Source organism: Aegilops tauschii, chromosome 7, assembly GCF_002575655.3.
Source record: "Aegilops tauschii subsp. strangulata cultivar AL8/78 chromosome 7, Aet v6.0, whole genome shotgun sequence".
NCBI classification, from domain to species: Eukaryota; Viridiplantae; Streptophyta; class Magnoliopsida; order Poales; family Poaceae; genus Aegilops; species Aegilops tauschii.
The window spans coordinates 630,295,088-630,314,881 of NC_053041.3; the positions used below are offsets into that span (position 1 = coordinate 630,295,088).

A 19,794-nucleotide genomic window follows, 5' to 3' on the forward strand; every position below is an offset into this window, starting at 1 on the left:
ATATTAAAATTTTATACTTTTTAAACTTATCTGTACCATATTATAACCTTAACAGATATAATTATCTATTGTTTAGTTGACAAGGTTAACCACATAAAAATAATCTTAAATATTAACTATAAAATTCTATGTCATACAACTCTTGTGTACTAAAAAAGCTGGATCTACTAAATTTCAATTGTATGTTCTATGTTGTAATAAAATTTCTCTTTTGAGTTGATTATTTATGATAAATTATATAATCTACACTCATATGTTTGTGTGTGTATACTGTGCTCATATATATATATATATATATATATATATATATATATATATATATATATATATATATATATCATGGTAGAAATCTCTAAGATCCGTGACAAATATATATCTTATACTTATTTATTTGTGTGTTTATAAATGTGCTCGTATATATTTTAATATTTTTAAATATTATGCTAAAGATCTCTAAGATGTCTAGTAAGCATATTTGTAGAAATTCTAGAGTATAAATTGAACAATTGACAAATATGTCTTCTAAGATGTCTAAAAATATAGTATTGTATTAGATTCTTGTTTGGTATATATTTTTTAGGGAATTCTTGTTTGGTATCTGGTGGGTATCAATAGAGAAAGTTCTAAATCCATGTGGTATCCAGCAGCGAAAATTCACTGGTATAAAATGTCACCAAACTCTTGCCCACCGAACATGATATCAATAGATACACGTATCCATGGATAATATCTACACTGGCGCAAATATTGATAAACTCTTAATGATTAGTTGTTATACGCTTTGTTTTTGTTTAGTAGTATCATAGTATTTCATAAGGGATCTCTTATATTTTGAAGAGTTTTTAAGGGGTCTTATTTTGAGATTTTTGAAAAAAACATTATTTTTTTATAACAAATTCAGAAAATGTACGCCCTAGATTTAAAATTTCAAAACTATGACCCCGTCGGCTTGGCTGAATCCAAATTAGGATATTTCGGTCTTTCCTAGGCCGAAACAAGCTCTTCGGTCTATTGTGGGCAGAAGAGGTGTGGATAGGGGCCACAAAGTGACTGTCGGTGGCCCTTTGACTGAAGAGATTAACTTCGGCCTGGCGTCGACCGGAGAGGTGGACTTCGGCCTACCAGTGACTAAAGAGTTCTTTTCGGCCAAGCTGTGACCAAAGAGATCGGGATAAGCCGAGCATCTTCTTCCTCCAGCCAGTTGTTTCCTCTCTGACTTCTCTCTCTTCCTTCTCTCGCGATTTGCTCGATCTCCTCTATTTTCCGGCCAATCTCGCATCCAACCCGTAGAAATAGTAGAGCATAGCCTTTCCCAACGGCCTAGGGTCCTATCTATCCATGGGGTAGATTTTTTGGCATGAAGTGAGCATAGGAGAGAAGGAGCCATGGTGGGGGTGGAGGTGCGGCTGGGGAGGAGGTGGTGCGGCTTGGGAGAGGGGAGGAGGCGCTGGCGGTGATGAACCTTGCTGGGATGTAGTTGGAGTCCAACCTCCGGTAGCCGAGGGGGAGGCGGTGGTGGTGTCGGGTGGTGCAAGAACCCCGGGAGGTAGCCGATGGCGCTGAGTTGAAGAGAGGAGCAAGAAGCAGGCGACCCACACGTTGAAGGTATAACCATGTCGGCTAAAGATATTGGAGTACACACACCACAATGGCTATTTCAAAGGTTGCTCGATGAAGAATGAAGCAAGGTTCAATGCCTGGTTTTATAGGTTCGATGCACACGCATGCGGGAAATGGTTGGCGGGAAAATAAGAGGTGAACGATGGCGGGAAATGCTTGGCGGGAGCGATAGTGGTAAAAGAGCACTCTTCGCCCTAGTGTAAACCGAAGAGTGGTGCCATGCAACTTCGGTATGCAGTTCACGCGAAGAGGTGGGCCCCAGCGAACTCTTCGACCTGGTGTAAACTGAAGAATTCTTTCGGCCGTTTCCGCATCTTTTCGGTCTACAATACACAAAAGTGTTGTTTTCGGCCTACGTACGACCGAAGAGTATCTCTTCGGCTTCAGCTGGGCCGACGGGGTCATAGTTTAATTTTATTTAATCTAGGGCATACATTTTCCGAATTTGTTATAAAAGATATTTTATTTTTTTTTCTAATTTTGAGACCACAAAGGACAGGGTGGACCTAGCGTTTAGAAAAAAATAGTGATGGACCTGGGTCTAGTGACCCTGGACAATTTTGTCCACGTTATTTCACTTGAAAAAAGAAGAACAAAAAAAATAATTCTACTAAAAATAATGACACTTCATTCTTGTGGTTCACAATAGTATACTCTCGTTTCAAAATAGATAACCCAATGAGTCATCTGCTCCTATCTTCGAACGGAGTAACGGAGGGAGTAGATATCTCCCATTCCCTCAATCCCACGGGACGCCGGCCGGAATCCGCCGCCGCCGCCGCCGCCTTCACTGTGTTTTCTTGATTCAAGCGAGCACCGCAAAAAGCCATGCCCCTCCTCCACCTCCTCCTCTTCCTGCACCATACATCGCTGAAGCGCTCTCGCGCCGGATCCCGGCGGCCGTCGGGGCGGAGGATTGAGGGACCAAGCCGGGACTTTTCGAGGCCGGCGGCGGAGCGCCAAGGGAGGAGGCCGCGGCGAGTAGAGGGAGGGAGCGAGCATCCTCGAGACAGAGCGCATCCAGATCCACATGTGCGTGCGTGTCCCCGGAAGTCAAGAACAGTAAGCGTCTTCTTGCTTCTATTTTCCTCACGAGCACGTCCTGCCCAGCCCAGGCCATTATTGCGTTTGAAACAAAGCTCCTAAATTCGTCGTATGCGCCAGATTGGTCCTAGAGCAGGGCGTACTCTACTCTCCACCCCACCCACCCCTGCAAAGTTCTAATAATGGGGCCAGAAACATGCATATTTGGGGAAGAACACTTCGTCCTATGGCCATTGGATTCGCGGAGATGCCATTGAAGAAGCCCCACCATCTTTCTCAGCTGAGGCCATCATTGCCGGTGCCCACCTCTGCATGCTCTCTGCACTTTGGTACCTCTGCTCACAAGATGAACAGCGCTCAAGCCACAGGTGAAGTGAAAAATTGCTTGCTTATTTGCTCCCACATGTACCAGGCATTGTTTCCTTCCATGCTCCTCACAAGCAAACAAACACACTTTTGTTCACACCATATTTGTCCTCTCCACCTTGCGAGGCGCTCCAATGGCGGCGACGGTGGTGGTCAACATCGTGGTCGGGCCGCTGGTCAAGATCGTGCTGGAGAAGGCGTCCAACTACCTCCTCGACAAGTACAAGGTGATGAAGGGCATGGAGGAGCAGCATGAGATCCTCAAGCGCAGGCTGCCCGCCATCCTCGACGTCATCGCCGACGCCGAGCAGGCGGCAGCCCACAGGGAAGGGGCGGCGGCCTGGCTCCAGGCCATCAAGAAGGTGACCTACCAGGCGAATGAAGTGTTCGACGAGTTCAAGTACGAGGCGCTTCGTCGCAAGGCCAAGAAGGAGGGGCACTACAAGGAGCTTGGCTTCAGTGTGGTAAAGCTCTTTCCCACCCACAACCGCTTCATATTCCGTAACAGGATGGGAAGAAAGCTCCGCAAGATAGTGCGAGCCATTGAGGTTCTTGTGGCTGAAATGAAGGACTTTGACTTCAAGCATCAGCAACCACTGCGGGCATACAACCAGTGGCGACAGAAGGATCATGATATCTTTGATCCGGAGAAAATCACCAGTAGATCGAGAGCCAAAGATAAGAAGAAGCTTGTTGATATACTGGTTGGTCAAGCTAACAATGCAGATCTCACAGTTGTTCCCATCGTTGGAATGGGTGGTCTGGGAAAGACCACGTTAGCTCAACTTGTCTACAATGACACTGAAATTCAGAAGCATTTCAATTTGCTGCTATGGGTGTGTGTCTCTGACAACTTTGATGTGGATTCTCTGGCTAAAAGTATAGTTGAAGCAGCTCTCGAGAAAAATGGTGCAGAAGCAGCTACTTCCATGAGGACGAAGACACCGCTGGATGGCCTTCAGAATGTAGTGAGTGGGCAAAGGTACCTCCTTGTATTGGATGATGTCTGGACACGAGAGGTTCATAAATGGGAGCAGCTCAAGGCCTGCCTTGAACGTGGTGGCATGGGGAGTGTGGTCTTGACAACAACTCGTGATAAAGGAGTTGCGGAAATAGTGGGTACTGTTGAAGCTTATAATCTCGGAGCTTTGGATGGACAATACATAAAGGAAATTATCGAGACAATGTCGTTCAGTTGTTTGAAGAAGGGAGAGGAAAGGCCAGCCGTGTTGATGAATATGGTTGATGAGATTGTGGAGCGATGTTCTGGCTCTCCTTTAGCTGCAATGGCTCTGGGCTCTGTACTGCGTAACAAGACCAGTGAAGAAGAATGGAAAGATGTATCAAGCAGAAGCAACATTTGCACCGTGGAGTCTGGAATCTTACCGATACTCAAGCTCAGTTACAATGACTTGCCGCCACAAATGAAGCAATGCTTTGCTTTTTGTGCTATATTTCCCAAAGATTACGAGATTAATGTGGACAAGCTGATCCAACTATGGATTGCACATGGCTTTATTATCCAAGAAAAGCAAGTTCGTCTTGAAAACATTGGCAAACAGATTTTCAATGAACTAGTCTCAAGGTCATTCTTTCAGGATGTGAAACAAGTCCAGACCACAATCGGTGAAATTGAACAGGACGGGGCGTGTTATGTCAGAAGTACATGTAAAATCCATGATCTTATGCATGATGTTGCACTGTCTGTAATGGAGAATGAATGTGCCTTGGCAACTGAGGACCCAGGCAAGATTGGATATGTTTTCTCAACTGAGGAACCAAGTCAGAGTGAGTGGCTTCCAGACACGGCTCGGCATTTATTTTTGTCATGCAAGGAACCAGCAAGAAAATTGAATAGTTCTCTCAAGAACAGTTCTTCAGCCATCCAAACACTTCTGTGTGATAGCTTTATGAGCAGATCATTGCATCATTTGGCAAAATACAGCTCCTTGCAAGCATTACAGCTCCGTTTGTTGGGATCATTTCCGCTGAAACCAAAACATCTGCATCACCTGAGGTACCTAGATCTCTCAAGAAGTTTAATAAAAGCACTTCCTGAAGATATGAGCATTCTATACAACCTGCAAACGTTGAACCTCTCTGGCTGCGTATCTCTTCGTGAACTTCCAAGACAAATGAAGTATATGGCTGCCCTCCGCCACCTTTACACTCATGGTTGTCCAGAGCTGAAAGGCATGCCTAGAGACCTAAGAAAACTCACATCCCTACAGACACTTACATGTTTTGTTGCAGGTAGTGGCTCTAATTGCAGCAATGTTGGAGAGCTCGGGAATTTAAACCTCGGTGGTCAACTAGAGTTACATCATCTAGAGAATGTGACAGAAGAAGCTGCAAAAGCTGCAAACCTCGTGATGAAGAAGGAAGTAACAGAACTGACATTAAAATGGACTGTTGGATCGGATAACGTTGTTGATGAACCTAGCAGTCGGGATGATGCGAAAGTGCTCGAGGAACTTAAACCTCATGATGGGCTGCATGCTATAAGGATACACACCTATGGAGGCACCACCTTTCCAACATGGACAGCTATGTTGCAAAACATTGTTGTGATCCATATTTCTCATTGTAAGAAACTGCAATGGTTCTTTAGTGGTGACATTAACACATCCTTTGCATTTCCAAATCTGAAGGAGCTTACGTTGCAAGAGCTTGTCTGCTTTGAGAGATGGTGGGAAATAGATAATGTAACGCAAGGAGAAGTGGTGATGTTTCCTCGGCTTGAGAAGTTGCGCATTAGTCAGTGTGAAAAGTTGACAGCATTGCCAGGGCAACCGACCTTCCCAAACCTCCAGATCACTCGTATTGAGAGATGTCCAGAGTTGACGACTAGAGTTGAATCACCAAAGCTCAGTGTATTAAAGATGGAAGGACATGATGTACAGTTGTTTCAGTGGGTAGCCAGGCATATGACTTCATTGACCAATGTTGAACTGCATAGCCTTGTGGACAGTACAGAAACAACCTCGGCGGTGGCTGAGGATGGTTTGAGGGAAGTTCTGGATTGCAAGGAAAAATGGAATGATCATGATTTTCCTCTGACAGTTTTGGTGCTACAAAACTTCAAGTCAGGTATAACAGAGCTGTGTTCATGTTTTGTACACCTGCAAGATTTGTCAGTTTGGAGGTGCCATGCGCTCCTCCACTGGCCAGAAAAGGAGTTTGAAGGATTGGTATCCTTGAGGAAGCTTGTGATTCACCAATGTGAGAATCTGACTGGATATGCACAAGCTTCTACCGAGCCATCAACATCGTCAGAAAAGAGTCAGCTCCTTCCACGTCTAGAGTTACTAGTGATAAGGAAATGTGAAAGTTTGGTTGAGGTCTTCAATGTCCCTGCATCTCTCAGGGTAATGGAAATTCTTTATTGCAAGAAGCTTGAGTCTATATCTGGCAGGAGGCTGCTGCAGGGACAGTCAGCATCGTCGATTCACCAAGGGCCATCTAGTATAGCAGAGGTGTCATCATCACCATCATCTGGAGTTGGGGTGGAGAATTTAGAAACGTTAAAATTAGTCGAGTGTCATAGCTTAACAGGGGTCCTGCGTCTCCCTTCGTCCCTCAAGGTTCTAGACATTGATAGCTGCAGTGGGCTGACATCTCTGGAATCTCACTCCGGAGAGCTTCCATCATTGGAGTACCTCTACCTTTGGAGTTGCAATAAACTGTCATCCCTACTGGATGGGCCACGAGCATACTCTTATCTCCAAAGTCTTTACATTAAGAACTGCCCTGGTATAAAGGCGTTCCCTACAAGCCTGCAGCAAAGGCTGGGCAGCATCCAGGAGGAATACACAGATGCTCATTATTATGGAAGTAAGCATGTAACACTTACTTTCTCTATTACTTCTTACTAGTGAGTATTAATTGTGCTATTTAGATAACTATAATAGCATCACTCGTAGGACGGCAGAAAAATGAAGCAAATTAAATAGTCTTTTAACCTAAATTTGTCATTTCTCAATTTATTGATGTTCTTCTAAGCGCAAGTTTTTGCATTATTAACGTTTGCAGATAAGCCAAGGCCTATCCCTATCCTGCTGAAACCAAAGACATGGAAATGTGCCATCCGTAGAGATTAGAGGGCTATAAACAGAATCACGGGACGAGAATACTTCCACAGGTTTGTGATGTAGAAATATGCCTACACTGCGGGAACCTTTGATTGGTTTTCTTATTTCTTGCAAAAAGAATTAAGCTGGTGGAATTGTTTGCAGAATTCTTCCAGCATACAGGGACTGGAAAGAGAGATCACTTGGGGTGGAGCTATTCTCTTGCTGAGAGGCCCACAAGTTGTTGCCATGCTGAACTGCGAGATCCGTAATCAGGAAGCGCTTCTAATACTATTGGCTATCAATCATTTCATTCTGTTCCCAGAAGATCTTGTTGGAATAATTACTTGTATTTTTCCACCTCTGTTTACCTACGGTCATGTCCTAGGCACTGTCAGTTTTCTGTGCTAGGCACCGTCAGTTTTCTGTTGAAATTCCGTCGCAGTTTCCCTGTTTTATCTGTGAACCTGTATAAACAGAGTACCGCCATTTAGAGTCAGTATTCCGTTTATCGCATATATATAGGCAATGTTATTTACGAAGCTGTTGATTCTCTCTTGTACTATGCACCAGATTTCATGGAGGGGATTATCCCAGATGTAGCTTGCCTGTCGTCTGTCGGCTTTCAACAGGAAAAATGCATGTGGAAACAGAGGAATGACATTTTTCTTTGGGCGATGCATGTGGTCTCGTCTACAGGTTCTCTGGCACATCTGGAAGCACCAATGTTAACCTGCTGCTGGGGTTCGGCCACAGACCCTGTCGTGGTGGTCAGGCAACTGTTGAAGACTGTTCACTGAATCAGGCTGCTCTGTTAATTTTTTTTTCAGTTTCTGATGTTTTTTTGCAGTGTTTCTTCAGCTACCTTAGCAACGATATGTATCTATCTGGAGTCTTTTGACGCCTGTTACCATGCGTTTCATTTTCAATGAAACTGGGACAGGGCGTGGGCCTTTTGATCGGGTTTTTAAATTTTTATTTCCAGCGCAATCTAAGCTAGATATAAGATTTCAGTTTCTCAAGATACGATGTTCATCCGAATCCATCCTGACTTGTTCTTTTGTTTATTGACAATTATATGCATTTGAATCTGTTGATTAGTCCTCATACTCTGCTTTTGTTTGTTTCTCAAGACCAGCTGTTGGAATATTCTTCTCAAATGAGGTTAGGAACTTTGGTATACACAATTCGACGTCGCGAACCGCTTCAGGTTGTAAGTACTAACTAGAGAGCTGGGACTTCAAATTTTCAAGATATGTTGAATTGTTGATGTCCATCGCCAATTTCGACCTGGTAACTGCTCGTCAGAGCAAATCAACAATTTCAGAACCCACACACGCAAGATACATATTGTACAATAGCAGTGTGATATGTATAATATTATCATGAAGAGTGAGGAGTTCGTCAGTCCAGAGAACAACCAAGGGAGATATGTACAATAGCACTGCTCTGCTTTTTCTTCTTTTTTTTTTCTTTTTCAGTTTTCAGTAGTACTCCTATAGTAGATAAGAGCCTCCTTCCTAACGGCAGACAGAAGTCCGTCATCCTCATCGCTCATCGTCGTCGAGGAGGAAGATGTAGACAAACTTTGCTTGATCATCATCAGGAAGTTCAGAAAAAGGAATCGTGTAAGAAGTAGTTCAGAAAAACATTTGCATCACTCTAAGCAACCAATGAGGTACTGGCTACAACAAAACTACAAAAAGGACTGAATAATTACATGACAGAATGCAATGAACACGACGATCAATTAGCCGTAGCTCGATTAAGAAGAGAGGTTTATGGGAGTCAAGAAGGGCTGAGATGTGCTTATGTTTTTTCGCAGTGGGTTTCAGAGATAGTGTGTGGTTTTCAGGCCTGAGCATCCGGACTGGTCACCGACGGTATTTCGGTCCTACTCGTCGGTGATCCTGGCCTCGATCGGGCAGCTTGCCCATGTCCTGCCCTCGATCTCGAAAACGTCGGTCAGGGGCCTCAGAGAAACATGCGTGATACTGTCAGGCAAGTGCTGCAAGGTGTTGTGAACTTGTTTTGAGTCAATTAGCCATAGCTCGATTAAGAAGAGAGGTTTATTACATGATGAGGCGAGTTCATCAGTCCGGAGAACAAAGTGCAAGCCTGTTCATTACAGTGTACAGTAGTAGCACGTACTGTATTTTACATCCACCAGGAGAACAGAGATCAAAAATAATAATGCAAAAGGAAGTAATAAGAACAAAATTAGTGTTGGTTCTGTAGATATGTCAGGCTCCTAGAAAACGCAGCAGCAACCATGGAGCAAACACAGGCACAGCGTGCATACAGATTCGGGCATGCAAAGGAGAAGTTTCCTCATCCTCACCCTCCACCTGAGCTTCCTCCTGCCCAATTGGCACGATCTGTGCTTGATCTGGAACACGTTCCGGCAATCCTGAAAACGACAGAATGCTTCTTCAGACAGAGCTCGCAGACCACAGAGCAGCATCACCAGAAGGTTCAGAAACAAGGAATCATGTTTCATGTGAACAAAAGGTTCAGACAAGCAAGATTCTGGATGTTTTTTACACGACAGAATGCAGCCAACTGGAAGATCAATTTTCAGACCTGGACTGGAGGCACACCCAACATCCTGATTGAGAGGTCACCGACGGCGTTACGGTTATGCTCGTTGCCGGTGATCCTGACCTCGATCGGGAAGCTTGTCAATGGTCGCCCTCGGCATGCCGTTGGTGCCATTGATCTCTCCCGAAGAGTCCACTGCATTCCTCTGTATGTGTTCGGAGAGACATGATAGCGTTCAGTAACTGGTTTCAGACGCAATAACTCCAGTCCAGAGTCCGGACCACCGACCGGATCGACCTGCTCGCTGACAAGCCTTCCCGGAGTGAGGAGGCTGTACATCACATTAACTAAGCTGCATTGCCCAGTAATGACAACAAGTTGGCCTATAAAGCATGTAGTCAAAATCTGTGTGCTTTGATTATTTAAACAGTCAAATGATATTCACATTGTAAGGCGAAAGTAATATTCTCAAACTTGTCATGAAAAACGCTATCATATCATAGTATTTTTAAAAATATTTTTCTTTTAATATACACACATCAAATGTAACGGCCATTTACTCCCTCAGTTCAAAATTAAGTGACGCGGGGAGACAAATTTTGACTGTGGTCTCCACATTTCAAATCTCCAGCTCCAGGGTCCCAACTCGCGATCATCTCCTCCTCTGGATCCCCAGCTCCATGCTGTTAAGCTTACTTCAAAACCCCCTGGAAAGACTCAGACGTATGGCTCAAGAGGCCCATGCATGGACAAAAAGGGGGGAACAACAATTTTTAGATAAATTGTGAATGTCAGGACTTGAATTTAAGACCTTAGCCCCTAGTACCATGTTAACCTTCATGTACTAGCCAACGCAACTAAAAATCTGAACTGATGAAAAGAGCTAGACAATCCACGTATACACTTCAACACAGGCTACCCGCCGGCCAGCGCCTCCAGCACCCCACCCTAGGCACCAGCACCTCGCAGCAGAAGAAGAAGAGGTTGCTCTAGGCTCCAACCACCTCACTGCGGAAGACGAAGAAGAGCTTGCTCCAGGCTCCAACCACCTAGCCGCAGTCATGTTTCCTTGAATTTGAATTTGAGCCCTGAAGAAGAGGAAGAAGGAGCACAACCTGAATAAGAAGAAGGTGCTCCTTTCCAACATGGAGTAAAAATGTGACTTGCAGTATGTTCGCAAATATAAAACCTGTTTACAATTTGGACCGTCGACTGGAATATGAAAATATGAGTTGGAGTATGTTTACTTTCATGCTCAAACTATGTGAATATGAAAATGTGACTCGGAGTTTTTGGGAAGGATGCATTTTCAGGAATTGACATGCTCAAATTAATCATGCTGCTAGAACATGCATTTAATGAAAATTAAGCACGCTAGAACTCATGATTAATTTGAGCATGTCAATTTCTAGCATACTCAGTTAGGGCCAGTTCTTTTGTTGGCTTTTTTGGGCTTCCGGAATAAGCTGCCCCCTACCCAGCTTATCCTAGAAGCCCAACGGATATTTTTTATTTAGAAGCCTACTAGTCAAGTCTTAATTACTAGGCTTCTAAAAAAATAAGTTTGTTTGGGCTTCTAGAATCATGCTGCTAGAACATGCATTTTCAGGAAACTGGCATGCTTAGGTACTCGATGAAACTTTGAACATGCTGCTGGAGAAAATTAATAATGAAAGTTTAAATTCATCGATGTTCTCATGCACTTAGACACACCCGAAATTACTCATGCACAATCTATGTAATTCAGTTTAATTTACTCTGTCAAGCTGTGCACAAGTGTACTCCTATTTAAAGATATGTTGTCAAAGAACTCTGTCAAGAGCTGGTGTATGCCACAATACCGAATGCAGTTATAAAAGAAATGCAGAATCTGACAAATGTGTTCTCAAAGGCAGCTATAAAAGATAGGCAGCAATGACTATCAATTTGATCTCCAACAAATTTTGAGAATTTTCTTTTAAAATTTTGAACAAAACTTTAAAATTGGGGAATTTTTTTTAAAAACAAAATATAAACAAAATACAACAGACAAATGAAAAAGGCGCATGTTTTTTGTAAAAAAAATTGATACTCTCAAGAAATATTCATGAATTTGAAAAAAATTGGATTTGAAAAATGTATACGTGTTTTGGAAAAATGTTGCAAATAAAAGGTAAAAGTTCACTAGAGTCTTAGCGAAGAACTAAAAGAAAGTTTATGGATTTGGAAAACCTTCATGAAATTTGGAAGAAAAAAGTTCGCAAAGTAGGAAAAGATTCACAAGTTTGAAAAAAATCGCATTTTAAAAAAAGAGCCTTGCTTCGGTACCCCCCCCCCCCCCCCCGCTTAACGTATAAGGGCATTTTGGGCATACGGTGTTTAACGTATCCCGCACCATATGCGGCGTGCCCATACAGGTAGAGCCGAGCGCACGGCTCGAGCCGATACGGCCGGCTCGCATCTACCCCCTCCCGTCGCACGAAAAAAAGACCCACGGCCTAGCGTTGATCACGCGGCCCATTCCAATGTCGCCACGTCCGGCCGATCACCGCCCTTCCCCGCCGATCGCCGCCTTTCCCCGCCGATCTAGCCGCGATCACGCTGCCAATTCCAACGTCTCCCCGTCCGGCCGATCGCCGCCTTTCCCCGCCGATCGCCGACCATTCTCCCTGTCTTCACCCGGGATCTGGCCGCCATGGACGTTGTTGGAGTCGCCGCCGTACGCGATCTGGCCTCCGTGCAGGTCGTTGCGGTGACGTGGCCTACGCGGACGCCGTCGCCGTCCGCAACGGCGTGATCAACCTCTCCGGGAACGTCCTCGCCATCCGCAGCCAGGCCAGCGTCTAGGTTTGCCATCTAAGCCGTCTAGTTTGTCAATTTTTTTTGTAGTTGCAAATAATTATCTGCAATCACTTGTTTGTTATGAACTATTCATCGGTATGACTGTAGTACATTTAATTTGATTTTAAATTGATAGATCAATTTTTATTTTAAATGTTCCAGTGTTGGTAGTGAGGTCATTCAATGGATAAAGAAACTAGATTTACGGATGCGTTCTTGGAGACGAGTGAGTGGTATGGTAGCGATAGTGTTGAACGTACGAATTGTAATGAAAGTAAAAATGATGATGATAGCAGCGACAATGAATCCTGGTCGTCGTACGATAATTTACCTGAGGAGGATTTTCAAAAGAAGGAGGAGGGTGCTTGTATAGTGAAAACGTAAGTGACATGTACATTCATTTCGTCGGACGAAGAACCATATGGGTACTTACATGTCATGGTGTTGAATCTTTCGCGGATAACATAAGTCAGCTTCGGTCCAAACTTTTAGATGTCATACAATAATAAAAACTTGTTAATGACAACATACACTTGCTTATGTGTAATATTGTAGGCTAACTTCGATGGTTGGAGTGGTGATGATGGCTATGAGCATGAGGATGCAGCTAATATGGACATTGAGGAGGCTGAAATCCAGCAACGTGCGCTGGAGACACAGTTGAAGGTTATGGGCATAACCTTTGCATCACAATGGGAGGCTTACACGTTCTACAATAACTACGCCAAAGACCGTGGATTCAGTATCAGAAAAGATAAGGTGAAACGAGGAAAAGGTCTTTCAACCACTATTCAGTATAGGCGGTACATTTGCTCGAGGGCAGGAAAACGACTGAGTACATTTTTAAACCCGGAGGGCCGTACCCTCAGGCTAAGACCTGAGACTCGTTGCGAGTGTGGCGCACATTTAGTTGTGAAGTTGGACAAAGGACGTGGAGTTTGGTTCGTGGCAGCTTTTATGGATGATCACAACCATTTGTTGGCTAGAGCAGATGAGGTGGTATTTCTGCGGTCACATAGAGTGATGGGAGATCACCAGATAGCTGAGATCTTGGCGATGGAAGGAGCTGGGATCAGAAAGCATATCATCGTCGACAACTTCATTAGCAGGTATGGTTCGTACGATAAGTGTGGGTTTCTGAGACGAGACGTCTACAACCTATGTTGCCGTGAAAAAATGAAGTTGATTGCGAAGGGTGATGCTAACACGACAATCGGGATTATGAGGAGCAGAAAGGAGAAGGATCCAGACTTCTTCTTTGAGTACGTGCTCGATAAGGAGGGCCGTTTAAAGAGCATGTTCTGGTGCGATGCACAGTCACGGCGGGACTATCAGTTGTATGGAGGTGTGACTGTGTTTGACAACATGTATAAGATGAACATATATGGTATGCCATTCATCCCCTTTGTTGGTGTAAATAATCACCGTTGCACCACAGTGTTTGGTTGTGCCATTGTGTCCGACGAGACCGAAGCGACGTACGTGTGGCTGCTCCAGACATTCCTGAAGGCCAATTGTCAGAACAAGCCAAGGTCAACCATCACAGATTGACACTGCAATGATACGAGCTATTCGGTTGGTTTTGGTTGATGTGTTGCACCGTCTCTGCTCATGGCACGTGGGAAAAAATATGCAGAAGCATCTTAATTACAAATCACTAAATGAGTTCAGGGCACTCTTGTACTACTCCACCTCTCCGGCCAACTTTGAGGCGAGATGGCACGCTTTTGTCCTTAAATGGAAGACTGATAAAACAGAAGAGTGGCTGCGTAGGATGTACAGGAAGAGGAGTCTGTGGGCAGCATCATATCTGTCAGATGGTTTTTTTTCTGGGTATGCGCAGTAATCAGAGGAGTGAAAGCCTTAACTCTTGTCTTCACCTTCACCTGGACGGCGGTATGACTATTGTTGATCTAGTTGTGCATTATGAGAATTGCATAGTTCGACTACGTGAGAACGAGGCGCATGATGACTGTGTTTCTAATCAGTCATTGCCACCATCAGTCACAGAATATAAGGACATTGAGAAGCATGCTGCCAAAGTATTCACTCATGCCAATTTTTATATTCTTCAACAAGATCTGAAGAAGATGGGAGAGCTTGAGATTTTTGAGACGCTAGTTGGAGTTGCCACACCTTCATCGTGACATGGAGAAATAACCGCAAATTTCAGTTCATTGTGAATTATCGAGCTGAAAACTCTGAGAATACTATAGACTGCAATTGTGGACGAATGCTTCGGAAAGGGTTGCCTTGCAAACACATTTTGTATTTGTTGGTTCATCTGAAAATATCTGAAATACCTAAGTGTTGCATCCTTAAGAGGATGTCAAAAGTTGCGAGAGGTGGGCTGCCTGCACAGCGGAAGAGTGACATGTTTGGCTGGGGTTGGACAGGGGCAGAGCAGCGTGCTCGCTATAGTCAACTCAGTATAACAGGAGCAGAAGCTTTCCATGTTGCATCAAATGATCCATTCGTCTTTGATGAGTTGATGCAGTGTCTGCAGAATATAATAACTAAGAAAAAGGTCCCTGATGATGATGCTGTTGGTAGTAGAAGGAATGTGCATGAGGAGCCACGTGAGCCGGAACAACATGTTGATGTCATAGGTGATCCCGTGAAAGTTTCCACGAAGGGCGCCCCTAAACAGAGCAAGACAGGGCGGATAAAGAAAGATCCAAATGTTACAAAAAATGAAGACCGAAATCATTTTCTGAGAGAAAACTCGGTCCTCTTTGTGGCATATGTCGCGAAGAGGGCCATAGACGGCAAACGTGCCCCCAGAATGAAAAGTAAGTTTTACATTTTTTTAATTATTTTTTGTTTCTCTCTTTACAATTGTCTGATGAGTTGTTGACAATTTGTTATGTAGGAACCGGGCATAAAGATGAAGTATTAATAATCAATGGAAGGCACTGGGACAGAGTTCAATTATCATGTCGTTGTGTTGCTACACGTACTATATTTGCAGACAATTTTTTTACGTTTTATTATCGCTTTCGTGTGAGACTAAACATTTAAATGCGTGTCCAACTATCATTGGTACTATTTTGTGAGACAGAATGTTATAAGTGTGGGCAACTAGTGTTATTTGCGGCTGTGATGTTATACGTACTGTTGCTGTTTGCATTTGCGGCGGTCATTTTTTCTTTATAAAAAATACCCCCGCCGTCCTGAGTTGGCGACAACAAGGCACAGTGGCGCGATGTGGACAAAACGTGCATATGATCCCAGAACGATTCTGGTGGCAGCAGCGGCGCTGGATCCGATGATGATCGCCTGGTAGCATGATTGGCGCGCCATCCCACGAATATTCCAGCCCAGCCCGTGCGGTGGCCGAGAGCTGAGGCAGTGGCGGGCCCGCGCAGTCCAGCTAGTGCGGTCCGGTGCGATTCGTCGTGCGCCATGCGCGTGTCTGGTGGCCCAGCCGCCGACCGAGCGACAGCCGCAGGCCCGGTCGCAGACGTCTCGTCTCGCCCGACCGAGCGGGCACCTGCCGAGGATGCCACTTGGCTTTCGCGGGCTGGTGCAATAATCCCGAGGGGGATTTCTAGCGATCTGTTTCCCTCGGATCGTCGGCCCATTATCGACGCGCGTCGGGCGCGTGGGCCGGCCCTTTAAGGTCGCTTCGTGTGAGGTTGGGGACACTGGCGCGTTGCGGCGACTAGGTTTAGTCCCACCTCGCCCGCCGAGAGACACCACGACCGGTTTATATACCCGCGTCGTTGCCGTTCTCACAAGCTCACTACAAACCACTACAATGAATGCCATGTTGTACGCCGTGGCCATGCCGCTCGGTGTCCGAAAGGCCATCCCGAAGGCGTTCTAGTAAAGTCTCCATGTGCGCGCCCGGCCACGGCCTGGGCCTTTTTTTTAAATATGTTTTTTTTCACATAGATTAAATTTTTATATGTTAAACAGTCGAGAAAAGTCATGACAGCAGTAACACATTCATACAAATATATCATATTTGACACATAACAATTAAAATGCCATGTCTCATAACCTTTAACAAAGTAGCATAACGAATAAACTGAAAGTGCCATGTCTCATATCCTTTAACAAAGTAGCATAACAAATAAATTGAAAGTGCCATGTCGCATTACAATCGAACAAAGTGATAAGTACCCAACAACGGCAGGGAAACCTTCTACGGGAGTAAAACCCTACCGATGCTAATACCTATTCCTTCTTCATGATTTTAACAATTTTCATCTTGACCTTCTCTAATGTGTTCACCTCCGAAAAAATAATTTCCGCGACAATACGTGGCCTTGACGCATTAATCTCTTTCTGGTCAAATTCATATGTCCAGCGATCTCCGTCCCAGTGTTTTATGCACCACATCACAAAAAGTCCACAAGACACTCTGCAATAAACACGTGCGATCAGCTTAGGACGTAGCATGCACTTGCTTGTACTAGTTGTATGCAGTATGAACTTACCCATCTTTTTGTCTCAGCATTTCGTACTCATTTATTGGCCACGATGAGACATCTGGATATTTTTTTCCTTGAAGAGTTGAGTTGGCCTCCATAACATCCTTAGAAATTTCAGCTCTCTGAAACAAATTAATGAAACCATAATATATTTGTTCCAATATAAACCAGAATAATGTATGTCGCAATATAAACCAGAATAATGTATGACCCAATATTTTTTTAATGTGAGTGCGAAAATTATAGCGTACCAGTGTGGCAATCATATTGCGAATTCTTTAGCTAATTGCGCCATTAGAATTTGATTCAAGAACTGGAAACTCCTCCTTGACGGTGTGCATCACTATGGTATCCAATGATTCTCGTTAACGTGCATAGAAAAATACGCCTACATAACAACCAAATGATGTTAGTGCAATTAAAAACTATTGACTAAGAAAAACTAATAAATATGAAAGCAATACCTTGTCCCGTGCGAAATACGGATCCATTACTCTCGTGAGGACTTTTGTTTTCTTTGTAAGCTTCTCTGAGTTTATATTATTTACTGACTTGGTCTTTCCCCTTGCCCTATTCAACATAAATTTGGGGAACCACGTTGTTGATATGTGACGATCAGCAAAACCACGGTGTTGTAGGTGCTTACAATATGCATTGATGATCTGCATACACTAGTATAAAATTTCTATCAACTTCTGAAGTACAAATAAGGGTTCTATTAAAAACAAATCATACTTACAACGCCATTCAACCATTTAAACGTGAGGACATCATGAAGCATAGCTGGCGTGCATATGTCCCCATCTGGTGGCGGCACATTAACCACGGTTCGGTGCGCATGCTTCTTTGGCGATGCAAGAGTCTCAACAAAAACTTTGGCTGCTTCTATGTGATCCGGAGTCATATTAAGAGAACTTGCTAGAATTGAATGTGATGACGATGCAAACAGATCTAAAGCAATGCAGTTACAGTCAATTAAGTAATAAAAGAAATTACATAACGTCTGAATGAATAATAAAGTAGTATTTGACTTACTTTTTTTAACACGTTTCTTGCGGGTAATGAGAAGGTCCTAGGGGGATTGACAATATTTCGATGGATTTCGTTTGCGTTTACCTTCATTGTCCTGACTGCCATCACCATTAGCTACGTTGCTCTTTGCCGGGAAACTCTCAAACGTTTCTTCGGACTTTGTTGGTGACAAACCACCCATAGACTCACCAGAAATATCAGCATTCTGCGGGGTTCGGGACATAGACGGAAAATCTTTTGTCCGTACAGTTGATGCCGAAGATGGAGAGTTTCCATTATCATCTATAATGAAAGGATCAGTAGCTTCACCTTTACCCGGTGTTGTCGCCGGAGCACCTGTGTCATCAACGGGCACGGAGGTATCATTCATACCCGTGAAAGATGTTCCTATCATTACGTTGGTAGGTGATTCAACATCTAGCCAATATTTTGACTTGTACTTGCCATTCTGCATCCCAACTCCTTCACCTACATCATCAAATTCGTCAACGTTGTCCCTCTTATTGGGTTTGTACATCACACCTTCTGTGTTCAACCTTTCCATTACCATCTACAAACACAAATGAAACACGATAAGTAGTTGAATAATTAAAGCACATTCAATACAACTTCTAAATTACCTGTGCACATCTTTCGGGAATATTGAGAACCTCCTTGTCAAGCAGCTTTATGTATGTCATCACACGGTCCATACTATAATTCGTGTTCGATGAAACCACCGACATGCTTGGCTTTCTACTCCTGCCACCACCTTTCCGTTTAGTTTTCTTCGTTTCTTCCTCTAGGACAGTCCCTTCACGTGCAACCTTAGCACATCTGTACTCTTCGCTAATGCAGTTTTCAATCTGTACAACAAACAATAAAATGAATTAAATAACGAATATACTTAATTACTATGTGGAACAAATAAGGACTATACTTATTGACTTACATTGCCGGTACCCCGCCCGTGTATGTTGTCATAGTCGTCTCGCTTTTTCCCTTCCGTTTCTGGCCAGTTAAGCATTAGTGGGTATTCACGAGACAAAGGATCAAATGCATCCACACCAATTGGCTCGAGTTTTTCCCAGTATATATACGGCATGATAATAAACACAATTAGTCCGACACATATATCACATATAAAATATATGTACATACAACTATTACCAAATGACTTGTACCTGAAGAAGAGCCAAGTTCCCGATAGGCCAATGGAATTTTTCAAGATCTTCGACCGTTGTTTAATAGCATCCATGCACACCCCCAACATGAAATCGTTCCAACTGTATGACTTGATAGCGTTGACGTCCTCCACCATTTTGTAATAATGATAAGGAACAAACTTGGTGGATTGTGGTGCTAAGACTGTACCCATAAGAACCAGTATGGCCCTTCTCACAAAATCATCATCATATGACTGACTATCAACAATATTTTTTATCAAGTCATCGATCAGGATTAGGCCTGTTCTTTTGTCTAGAAACTGATTCGGAACAAATTTTTTGGCGTCTAGTTGTACCGTTGCTATCATGCTAATCACATCACCACCCTCGTTACATAGCCCGAATATGTCATAAACATCTTCATTAAGCACAGTGATGTCGTCAGTATTTGGCCGAATAATAAATCGCTTTCTACTAGTATCATATGTTGTAATAATAAATTCCAATAATTTTTTGCTCATTTTCACCGAAGGAATTCTCAACATACTGTCCAAATTTGTGCCACGTAGCCTCATGCGCTGTCTGGGTGTGAATTTTCCCACCAATTCGCGCCACTTCTCAACCGAGCAGTACACGTCTCTGTATTCTTGCATTCTAAATAAGATGAACGTTATTTGATTAGTTACGAGATTTAAAAAACATTACATGTGGTTTAAT

The 19,794-nt window shown here is 43.6% G+C and overlaps 2 protein-coding genes across 2 annotated transcripts; both read left to right on the forward strand.

Moving 5' to 3' along the window:
• Positions 1–2,321: 2,321 nt before the first annotated feature.
• On the forward strand, positions 2,322–7,642 carry LOC109765840 (disease resistance protein RGA2). The gene is given in 7 exon segments (XM_020324610.4): positions 2,322–2,682; positions 2,785–6,266; positions 6,268–6,285; positions 6,287–6,352; positions 6,354–6,864; positions 7,063–7,171; positions 7,266–7,642. Coding segments are annotated over 5 exon segments (3,765 nt in total). The 5' UTR covers positions 2,322–2,682; positions 2,785–3,164; the 3' UTR covers positions 7,131–7,171; positions 7,266–7,642.
• Positions 7,643–12,315: 4,673 nt separating this feature from the next.
• Positions 12,316–14,012, forward strand: LOC109765842 (protein FAR1-RELATED SEQUENCE 5-like). Its single transcript, XM_020324613.1, has 2 exons — positions 12,316–12,363; positions 13,017–14,012. Exons 1-2 carry the CDS (start codon positions 12,316–12,318, stop codon positions 14,010–14,012), a joined length of 1,044 nt encoding a protein of 347 aa, XP_020180202.1.
• Positions 14,013–19,794: the final 5,782 nt, after the last annotated feature.